The 11,654-nt window shown below is 37.0% G+C and overlaps 2 protein-coding genes across 3 annotated transcripts; one reads left to right on the top strand and one right to left on the bottom strand.

The window, feature by feature from the left end:
• On the top strand, nucleotides 1–7,953 carry LOC111314381 (RAF-like serine/threonine-protein kinase 20). Of its 2 annotated transcripts, none has more exons than XM_022915675.2 (9): nucleotides 1–293; nucleotides 430–3,894; nucleotides 3,985–4,071; nucleotides 4,638–4,790; nucleotides 5,722–5,885; nucleotides 5,968–6,115; nucleotides 6,410–6,532; nucleotides 6,626–6,713; nucleotides 7,402–7,953. In XM_022915675.2, exons 2-9 carry the CDS (start codon nucleotides 988–990, stop codon nucleotides 7,611–7,613), a joined length of 3,882 nt encoding a protein of 1,293 aa, XP_022771410.2. In that variant the 5' UTR covers nucleotides 1–293; nucleotides 430–987; the 3' UTR covers nucleotides 7,614–7,953. The 2 variants fall into 2 exon arrangements, with proteins under 2 accessions (XP_022771410.2, XP_022771411.2); XM_022915676.2 differs by having other exon boundaries at nucleotides 1,102–3,894.
• A 320-nt stretch (nucleotides 7,954–8,273) lies between these two features.
• LOC111314382 (sm-like protein LSM5) lies at nucleotides 8,274–10,042 on the bottom strand. The gene is made up of 4 exons (XM_022915678.2): nucleotides 9,886–10,042; nucleotides 9,679–9,802; nucleotides 8,757–8,829; nucleotides 8,274–8,491 (listed from the first exon to the last, which is right to left on the bottom strand). Exons 1-4 carry the CDS (start codon nucleotides 9,917–9,919, stop codon nucleotides 8,459–8,461), a joined length of 264 nt encoding a protein of 87 aa, XP_022771413.1. The 5' UTR covers nucleotides 9,920–10,042; the 3' UTR covers nucleotides 8,274–8,458.
• Nucleotides 10,043–11,654: the final 1,612 nt, after the last annotated feature.

An 11,654-nucleotide genomic window follows, 5' to 3' on the forward strand; every position in this document is an offset into this window, starting at 1 on the left:
AGTATAATTTTAACAAGGAGCTTAATTCTCGGCAATGTCAGCTCTTGCATGCTCGGGATTGTCACCTGCTGTAGGCGTAAGCCACGCTCTCTTCTCCACCATTTTAAGTTCTCGGCTTTATCCATTTCTTTTCTCCTTTTTTTTTTTTTCTTTTCGCATTTCGGCTCTTTTTTTGTTTGCCTCTCTCGATCCAACCCAAAAAAGAAAAAGAAAATATTTTTCATCGTCGTCATCAATAAATTGTCAGCTAAGGAGCTCCAAACATGGATTTTACAAAGCCGATTAATTATCAGGTACCGTTATTTTAATTTCGCCTAATTTTGTTTATATTTTAAAAATTTGATCGATATGCCGTTGAATTTCGTTCGAAACTTTGCTTATTATGTATTTTTTTATTTATGTTTTATATTTGTTTTTTTTTTTTTTTAGGTTTCGCTGTACATTGAGGGACGATCATGATTCTTGAGTAGTTTTTTTCTTTTTTGATTTAGTGGATTGGGTTGCATATTTGGATCTACGGTAATCTGATTGGTTCAGGAATTTATAGAAGAAAGAGTCATTTGTATGCTTAGAATTCTCGCTAAATTTTGGCCTTGGGTTGAGGGATGCTGATATCTTGTGAATATATTGTACCTATTTTTTGTTAAAAAATGGATTTGTAAATTAGCGGTGTTCTTTTTGTTACATAAATGTGTTGGATTTGACTGAGACAATTGAGTTGCAAATATAAGATAGGATGTTAGTGATGTATGAAAGTGTGAACGTATGTTGGTTTTGATTTGAAGTTTAAGCTATTAGGCCTTGGAGGTAGCGTTTGTATGCGTGGAGGAATACTAGATTTTGACTGTGAGATTGATAAAGTTAGCTGATATGAGAATAGCTTGATTATGCATTATTGGTTGGTGGGTTGAAGAGGAAAAGAGTGGCTCAAGGAGCTAAGACATTGTCTTTGTGCAAGTAAATAGACCTGGGAGCTTGTTGGGGAACATGATCAGGGAGGCGTCTAACTCATCTGATCAATTGATTCAGCAAGAATCTACATCTGTTGTTCCTAATGTGGGAAAGAACGTAAATAATAATAATAATAATATCTCTGTACAGACAGGTGAGGAATTCTCCATGGAGTTTCTTCAGGAGCGTGTTGGCACAAGAGGGATTCCTGCAGTACTAGATGCAGCTCAGATACATGAGAAGAGTTTCAATCAGGACCAGAGCCAGCAGCTGGGGTATCAGGATCTTGCTCGAATTCTTGGGTTGAAAAGAATGGATTCCGAGTGTGCTTCTGATATTTCTGATTTTGCATCTGCAAAGGGGTCTTTTAAAGGGAGTGAAAATGGGTCTTGTGTTGAAAAATTAAGTAGATACCAGAAGGAAGATGGTGATATTGGACAAGTAGCAAGGAAGGCTTTTGGTGAATTGAATTGTGATAGGTGCCATCCAAATGGTTTTGGACCAAGTACTACACCCATTTATGTATGCAACACTCCTAGTTCCAGCAACTTTAGTTGGCAGGGAGCTTCTGATGGATCTCAATCTGGGAAAATGAAATTTCTCTGCAGCTTTGGTGGAAAAATATTGCCCAGGCCTAGTGATGGAAAACTCAGATATGTTGGGGGAGAGACGCGTATTACTTCGATTAAAAAATGTCTTTCTTGGGATGAGCTTGTGAGGAAAACTTTAGCTATTTGCAACCAACCTCATTCAATCAAGTACCAACTTCCAGGAGAGGATCTTGATGCCCTTATATCTGTGTCTTCTGATGAAGACCTTCAGAATATGATAGAGGAATATCATGGGCTTGAAAAGCTTGAAGGTTCTCAAAGGCTGAGGATATTTTTGATTCCTTTTGGTGAGTCCGAAAGTGCATCTTCCCTTGAGGCTAGCACCATTCAGCAGAGCAATCCTGATTACCAGTATGTGGTTGCTGTCAATGGGATAGATCCTAGTGCTAAGAAAAACTCTGGTGGGCAATGTTTACCCAGCGAAGGAAGTCACCTAGGACCTGCTTTGGATCATAACCCTAGTTTTCGAAAGCAGTGTCCAACTTCAGTAATCCCTTTGGAGACTATGGGTGGTTTTAATGCCTTGCATCCATCTCAGGTTTTCCATGATTCCCAAAATACAACCAGATCCCCACTTCCATCTCCTATTTCTCCACTACCTTTCCAGCATGGAGAGTCCAACAGTGTTTATGCACAAGCAGTTGGTGATAAATCCAGCATTGAAAGCAACAGTTCCTTCATTACAGCACACTTGAACTGCAGCACAGAAACTCCTAGGTATAAACATTTTCAACAGGTTCCATCTACTTTGGTAATTTGTAGTCACCCTTATGTAAAGGTTGATGCCAGCCAAACGTACCAAGCTTATGAAGGGCAATTATTAAACCCTGATCCCAGCAAAGATTCTATGACTCTTTCAGTTTTAAACAAAAATAATTGTGATTATAATGGTGTCTCACATGAGAAGCCTATGCATAAGGAAATATCTTTCCTTTCTGAAAAGCCTATCTCACATGCTGGCGATCCATTGAGCCTGTTGTCAGGATCTGTTGATTCCATTGATTCTCACCCAGGCATGTCACATGCATTTTCAGATTCAAAGCTGCAAGAGCATGGAGGAAGGTTTGCTTACTGTTCACAAGAAGGAACAAGCCCATCTTCCCCTTTAAATTTTGCAAAGACTCAATCACCTTCCCTTCTTGTTTCAAATGCTGTGCAGGAAAAGTTGATGCAGCAACATGATAACATTGATCTTATGAAGCCCAGGGAACAAAATGATTTGTCAGATATTGAATCTACATCAAAGTCAACACTGGATATGTTTAAATTTTCTCCAAATCCTGAACTTTCACGCAGGAATAAACCTATTCACAAGGGTACTAGTGACAGTAATGACAAGTGCCAAACAGCTAAAATTGATTTGAGTAAATCCAGTTTGGTGACACCTAACAGTTATGATGAATATATTACAAGCTTGGATGCCAGGAACAGGTCTGATAGAAGTGATCCAGTTTTTCATCAAGGTGGAAAGCTTTATGAGGAGAGATCCCCTGACAGCTGTATGGAATACAACAACAAATTGTCTAATGCAGACTGCAATCAAACTTCTGGTGTTGCTATTGACGCTTGGAAAAAAGATCCACAAATCTCGCAGAAGATGGTTCCTTCTTCGTTGGCTATAAAAGATAACACAGAGCATCCACAGACCTTGGATAAAACCACATCTGATATAGTTGGATGTTATGGTTCCAGTGGGAAAGTAATTGATGGACAAGGGGGCATTACTTCACGCACCAGGAACCCTGAAGTTGCATGCTTATTTCCAAACACCGTGAAAGACTCAAGAGGTCAGAGCTCAGCAGGCGATCTTATATCTGAGTCATGGAATGGCCCAACGTCACTTGAACCACCACAATTGCAGTGTGTTGCAAGTCAGAAGGATATATCTAAAGACGATATGCTGATGGGCTCAACCAATTTGGACCCATCTGCAGTTCATGTTGACTCTGGTCTGTGCTCAAACTTGTACAATGATGACCTTCATTCTATGTCACAGAATCCAGCAAACAAAGCAGTTTTTAGGAGAGAGGTTTCTCTCATTGATGATGACCTTAATTATCCCAATCAGAATGCTGAGAAGATGGTCCTCATAGGATCTGAGCATGAGAATTCAATTTTAGATGTTACCTTTGCTCGGACAGAACCCTCAAGCAAGAACCAGTGTCAAATCCAGCCAGACCTAGTAGTTATATTTGAAGATGTGATCACTAGTGTACCTTCTGGGATTCAACTTTCATCTGTAGTTGTCCCACATGTGGATGTGATCAGCAGTGATATTATATCTCCTATTGCTACAGAGTTGGAGGATGTCATTCCAGAATCTGAGTCTGACGTAAGATTTGTTAAATTTTTCATGTATGTCTAGTTTTATAACTTGTATAGATGTTAGTAAACTTAGGTAGCTTCTTGGCTTTGTCCATAGGATGCTACAGCTGATGATCAAGACAAGGATGAGTCCTTCACTGATGCTATGATAGCTGAAATGGAAGCCAGCATCTATGGCTTGCAGGTTCTGCACTAAACCAATTTATACATGTTTTCAATAAAAAAATTATTGTTTAATACGTGACCAGTTCATGCAATGTTGTTTAGTGAAAAACATGGAGTAAAATTTTGAACTGTAAATATAAAGCTTCCCTATTTGTGAGTTGGGAATTTGCTGTATTTGAATAAGGTGCCATTTAGTTAATCTACATTGAAATTCTAATTATGTATTTGCTTATGGTATCCTCATGATCACCCACATGAAAAACATGCAAATTAACTTATGCATCATCACTTTGTAATTTGATCTTGTTTAGTTTGTCCTCTTCTTTTTGTCTTTGCTCCCTCTGTTTTTCTTTTCCTCTGAAAACCAACAATATAGCTATTAATCTACTTTTAGTATCGTAACCAGACTAGTGGTTTTGTTAGAAGATTTGATTTTATGTCAACTTCCGATTATGTTTTCCCTCGTAACCAAAAACTTTTGAACAAATGATCAGCCTGCTATTAGCCCCCTTCCCCCTTTTAGCTTTCCTCCTTGTAAAATTACCTTCTGAAGGAGAATGAAAGTTTTCTGATTCTGATGTACAGATTATAAAAAATGCTGATCTTGAAGAACTGATGGAACTAGGATCTGGTACATATGGAACTGTTTATCATGGAAAATGGCGGGGAACAGATGTTGCTATAAAGAGAATAAAAAAGAGTTGCTTTTCTGGGAGATCATCAGAGCAAGATCGACTGGTGGGTCTCCATGGATATTTTCCTCTTTTTTTCTCCCCTAAAAGTAGGAGAGTTGATGTTGAATCTCATAAGAAGCTTCATAATTATTTAGGGTACAAATTTGAGGATATATGCCTGCACTGTAAACATTTGATGAATTCATCTTGAAGCAATTGTCTTTGTTCACATTTATGACATGTGTTTTCATTTGTACTAGCTATTCTGTTCTACAAATTTTGGGTGCAGAAAGTTCTAGGGAGGAAAAAATGGAATAATTTTTGCTGGTTAGGTGGTTTGGATAGTGCACACGCATCGTAGGCTTCAGCCAAAAAACAAATAAAGGAAGAGTATGTCAATTAATATTATTATTATTATAAGTCATGGAAGAAAAATTCATGGGGGTGACCTTGCTCTTCTTCCTATTGGTTTCTTTTTGGCCTTCTTCTTGAATTCTGTTAAAGTGAAATATAACCACTACTGTTATTTTGCCCTTCTCTCCTGCAATTTGAGATTCATAATCTGTTTTGGTTATTTTCATAAGGTTGTCAGTTCTTGAGTTAAAGTTGTTTGCAGTAGCGTTGATATATCACAAGTCACATGTCATGTTTTTATCAAGAAATATTAGCCTGTGGTCTCTCATCATTGCTTCAAATTTTGAATAGAGGGTCTTGGAAAGAACGTAGAAAATGGCTTTTTTATCCTTTGGGGTGGGATTTGGTTTTGATTGAGCAAAGATGAGACATTTGACCTAAACATGAGATATAAAAACAGCTTATAATTAACTGAGAGACTTGAGTCCACTGGACATTTTGAACTGGGTCATTATTTCCCTCCCTGCCTCCTTTTTTGCTATTGTAATAGCAAGATCCTTTAAACAATTTTGCAGTCATATTCTTCATAGTAATTTGAGTTATTTGCATGCTTGAAGCTGATGAATGTTTGACTGTACCAGATCAAAGATTTCTGGAGAGAAGCACAGATCCTCTCAAATCTGCATCATCCAAACGTGGTTGCATTTTATGGAGTAGTTCCGGATGGAACTGGAGGAACCTTGGCAACTGTAACTGAATATATGGTAAATGGATCGCTTAGGAATGTGCTAATCAAGAAGGATAGGTAACATAGTTTAAATCTCCCAATTTTATATTCCTTCACTCATTAACGATGCACTCACTGGTTTTTTGGAATTCTTATGCAGATCACTTGATCGTTGCAGAAAGCTCATAATTGCCATGGATGCAGCTTTTGGCATGGAATACTTGCACTCCAAAAACATTGTCCATTTTGATCTGAAATGTGACAATTTGCTTGTCAATCTAAGGGACCCGCAACGACCCATATGCAAGGTAATTAATATGTTACAGACAAACTCCTCTCCAGTAGACATATTGATTTCAAGGTGCCTTACGTGATACCAAAAACCATAAACGGCTAGAGAGAAGAAATCTTAATCCCAGTTAAAGCCAAAATGATTCTTTTTTGGTCCAAGATGAATGCTTATCATATGCTTGGATCAAATAGAATACCCTTAAACTTTTATGCTGTAAGTTATCATGTTAGGAACTAGAAAGGCATATAGTGCAGGAAGGTTTTCGTTGGCTTTTCAATTGAAGCATGGCTACTGTTTATCGTTTCTGTAGGTTGGAGATTTTGGATTATCTAGAATCAAGCGCAATACTCTTGTTTCTGGAGGTGTGCGAGGAACCCTCCCTTGGATGGCACCAGAACTGTTAAATGGTAGCAGCAGCAGGGTTTCTGAAAAGGTCAGTAAAGCCATATTCTAACATATGTCTTGCCACTGTGAAGGAAAGAATGAATATACGTAAAAGCCAAAAATTATGATATTTACTTCACAGGTTGATGTGTTCTCATTTGGAATTTCAATGTGGGAAATCTTGACTGGAGAGGAGCCATATGCCGATATGCATTGTGGTGCCATTATTGGTAAGATTTTGATTTACCTAATGTGCTGTTAGCTCTGATTGTGAACAGAAAATTCACATGCACGTAAAGGTGATTGGGATGTTATGACATGATATTAGTTCAACTGTGGAGGGCAAACATTTGCTAAAATGTTATGTTGATATTTTCTTTGGTATACATGGATTGGATTGTACAAAGTTAAATCTACGTAGAGTATGAGGATTTGCTTGTTATTTTCCCTCATATTTTCTATTTTGATTTTTTTTATTTAAGGTAAGACAACAATTTAGAAAGTTCCAAAAAGCAAGCCAAAAATTGGCTAGAAGAAACTAATATACTTGCCTTTTAAAGTTGGCTTCACTGGAAGTTCACTCATGAGTTAATAATGATGATATTGGTGATCATTAGGTCGATAAATCAAATGGTAGGTTTGGTTGAAGATGAAGATAACAAAAATTTATGGAGAGTTGTAAGAGTTGCTACTTTTTTCACCTAGGCTTAATTGCTCTTTTACTGTAATAGTGTAAAACAACTCAGATAAATAAATTGAAGAGATATCATAAACTGCATGCACTTAACCATCTTCCTTGTTCTTTTGGTTGTATATTAATTACCTTTCAGTTTTTTGCTATCTATGAAAAATAAACAAAAACCTTCAGCTTTTCACCTAAATTTGGCTTTAAGTTTGATTGGTGAATTGTGATTGCAGGGGGGATTGTGAAGAACACTCTTCGACCTCCTATTAAAGAATGCTGTGATCCTGATTGGAGGAAGCTAATGGAACAGTGCTGGTCTCCTGATCCTGAATCTAGACCATCATTTACCGAGATAACTAACAGGCTGAGATCCATGTCAAAGTTGCTTCAGCCAAAGGGACCTAATAATCAGGCAAGACAGGCAAGGCCTATTGTTACGGCATGAGTCATTATTGTACGGAAGCACCCTTTTTGTTTTTAGGTACACCTTTAAACCGTAGTTTCTCCGACAGAGCCCTTTGAGGATGTGCATGAGTGGAGTTTGATCATTTATGGCCGAATTTTTTTTCCTTCTCCCCTTGTTAAATATGTCTATTTGTTTATTCTTTTGTAACAAAGTAATTCAGGTCACAATGGTAAGCCTGAGAGAGAGCATTTACAGAGTTTTCCGACTAGTTTAGTGTTGATAATTTTGTTGAAAATAGTATTTTTACATGTATATACACACATTTAGAAAAGATATAAAAGAAGGGGGCTTTTGATTAGAGTTTGCTCTGATTTATCTCCATTCTGTCCTGGTTTCCACATCTTCATATTCATTTTCTTGGTGGTGCTTGTTTCATTGTTTGAACAGTAATTCTGAAAAATACAGCTATAAAATTTATATACAATGGTACATGTATAAATTTCAAGCAAACTTAATTGTTTTATAATGGTAAATTTTAATGATATATTCTATATGAAAGGGGATTGGCATAATTGATGCTAACTTTTCTAGTCACTTGAAATAGCATCAGTTTCTTAGAAGCAAAAGCATTCAGTTCATCATATATGTTCAAAATGATGAAGCTTATAAAGTCACATTAGATCTAAAAGCATTTCAAAGTTATGATAAGTATAATCAATCATTAACCATTTCAGCTACTGCTGTCGACTTTGTCCAAACTTGGAAAATCTTACAGTGATTGGGTTAAATAATAAGGGCCAAAATTCTCATTAAAACTGAGAACATGGCATGGAACCAATATCATTAAAAAGGAAGAACAAAGAAAAAGGGAGTAGCTGACACTCTCATTCTGGATCAGGTGACCCTCCTGGGACCAGCTGCATTGCACAAAAATGAATTAGTATGAGAATTTTCATATGGAATCCATTACAATTTTTAATGTTGAGTGGCCTTCAGTTTCTCTTTTTCAAATTGCTACCTTTTGTTCCTAGTTGGCGATCTACAGTTTACATGCTTATATCTGGCAGAAATTTGCTTCAACCTTAATCATATACTGTAATCCTCAATAACTATACCACATCTATGTAAATTATGGTTTTAACAAGAAGTACATTAACTAAATCAGAAACCATTAAATCTTACAATGGCAATGTTGTTTCCATTAAGCAGAATTTGATCAAGCTTTGTGATCCGTCTTCCTTCAGCAGTGATCTCACTGTGATATGCAAACAGAAACAGAAAAGCAAACAAGATCAACACAAGCGATGAAGGCTGTCCTATTTAAGGGGACAAACATTCTGCAATCACTTATACAGACAAGCATGAGGCAGACATGTTGCTTAGCCAATAAAGTCAAATGATCATAAGCATGTTCTTGTATGACACTATTCTTTTCAAGTCAATTTGAGAAAAAAAAAATTAAACATTTTGTCAGTCTCAAAAGGAATAACCACCACCACCACCTAGTAAAAGAAATATGAAATATTATACAATCAAACAATGAACATCAATTGGGACACAATGTAAAAGCAGCAGCACCGAAGTTAGCTAAGTGAGCGGATGTCCAGCCCAAAACAATTTTTTCTCTACACAGACAGCTGGTTCTCAACCTGTTCCTTCTGTAATGAGGATTCTAACAAATACAAAGTCACAAGTAATTAAAATGGTTTGCCGAAAAACCTGAACTCCACCCCCAAGGCATTAATTTTGTTAAAAAAAAGTACTAAACCACACTCTAGCCCAACAAACTTAGAAGCCATCTTAGTTTCTCATTGAACCAAAATATGGAAAGCAAAACTTCAATTCATAGGAATTCTGCTTCAAAATTAAACTTAGACTTTGAAGTAATTTAAGGAGAGAAAAAGGCAATCCAAAATTTGATATTTGTTAAATACAAATAACATAACTAATACCCAAAAGTAAAAAACTCCAACTTACTCTCTTTCCCATATTTTCCGCGAGAAAACATAAAACTCTAAAAGCACTAACATACAAAATAAAAATAAAACCTTGCAGCCGATATATCTACATCTAAACATTCAAAGAAAAAAAGGAAGAACTTTACTATTCAGTGACATCTTCGAGGACCATGTTGACGTAGACATCGAAGCCTTTTAGGGTACCCACCAGCTCCTTGTCCCCTTTCATTATCACCCAGATTTTGGACCCTATGCACCTGTCTATCAACTCTGCAAAAACAAAGAAAACAAACTCAGATTATCATTCGTTTGACTTTCACCAGAAAATTGAAGGAAAAAATAAAAATTGACACCTGATGGAAGAAGCTGCGAGGGATTGTTTGCCATTGCTCTGACAGAGTTCACCCACGAAGAAAGGGATTCAACCTTTTATCAAAACTCAAAAACCTAACTTTTTCGAATTGAAAGGGCTACACTATTTTTATTGAGAGAGGCGAATGAGTCAAACAGGACCTTTCAGCTCAATGGGCTACGAGCCCTGACCCAGCATCCACAACTAAGTGGGTTGTGCTTAGCAGGGCCTGTTTTCAACTAGTAATTACAGGCACAGGCCAAGTCATTCAGGGCCGAGGCGGCGGCACTCACAGTCACTGTCCAAAGTGAAAATTCAAAACCGACGGAGGGGAATTTGAGTGCAGTATAGTAGTCGAGCAGGAGGAAGGAGCATGTGTCACGTGCTTCGGTCTTAAGTCTCGTAACCATGCAGTTTTAGACGGAAAATTATCATCCACATATGTTTAAATCAGGCTTTAATTGGATTGAACGAGTGTGTCATTAGTCGGGTCTTAGAGATAATCGAACATTATAGTACACTAAGAAAACACTGATGAAAGAATATAAGATATTTTTTATTGCTGGAACAATCTGGTTTATGTACAATTGTGCTTTGAGTAGTTTTGTTGCTCCATAAGTTCTCTAGTTCTTGTGTGTTGGTCCCATGAGCAGGACATCCTTATTTATATTTGAGTTTCATGATTCATGTGATTATTAAAAAATTAAGTGTGGGATTTTTATATACATTCTAGAAGATTTCAAGGCTCTTAAACATATGCATCGGTGAGTTTTTAAAAAGAAATTAGTTTCAGACACTTTGTGACACACTAGATCCAAAATATATTAGGCTCTCTCGCATAGTGCCCACATCCCAGGCCTTCCAGAAGCTTACCTGTCTGGGCACTATAGTACCCTTGCTTATTTTCGTATCTAGCTCCTCCAAAAGATTTTATACTCGTACGCCTGGCCTAGGTCCAAGTTTATCTAAAGGTTTTACACGTATAGTGCCGGCACCACTTTTCCAGGGCTTTCTAGATACTTATCCCGAATGATTCTTAGGTTTAGTATTAAGCAACTTTCGTACAAATTTGTTCTCGTGATCTGGTGTTTATGTCACATATTTAAAAAAAAATCTTAAATCTCATATAGAATATAAAAAAAAGATTATTAAAATATATAAGAGTTTACATTATTTTTTTTATAAAATATTTTTTGTAAGATAAAATCGTGAGGTTAAAGGTGTCAGAGCGAACCATATCTCATAAGGATATGAACCGTGGTAAGTAGCTGATCTGAGATTGTTAGATTAGTAGATGCTTGGGTCTTGGAGCTTTACAGATTCGAAGCTTAAGTTTCAACCCGTGATAAGTGGTATCAGAGCCAGTGGTATACCGTTTGATCTACGTCAAGTACCTCGAGAGAGGTAGGCAAGATGACCACCCTCTGTGACGAGAGCATCACGAGATTGGGTAACAAAAAATGTCACGGATCTAAGGAAAAGTCTTAAATTCCACATATAATATAAAAAGGAAGGTTACTATGATATGTAAGGGTTCACACCACTTCTTTCTTGTGAAAAAAGTCACTGGACCAATCCTTGCGACAAGAGCATCACGAGGTTGGATAAAGTAGAATGTCACGGACCTAAAGAGGAGTCTTGAATTTCACATCGAATATAAAAAAAAAGTCACTATGGTATATAAGGGTTCACACCACCTCTTCCTTATGAGGAAAGTCACTGGAGTTTATCTCTTTCTTATAAGATATTTTTCGTAAGACAAAACCGTGA

This window comes from Durio zibethinus, chromosome 23, assembly GCF_047325235.1.
Source record: "Durio zibethinus cultivar Kanyao isolate XHJ-2024 chromosome 23, ASM4732523v1, whole genome shotgun sequence".
Taxonomy (NCBI): domain Eukaryota; kingdom Viridiplantae; phylum Streptophyta; class Magnoliopsida; order Malvales; family Malvaceae; genus Durio; species Durio zibethinus.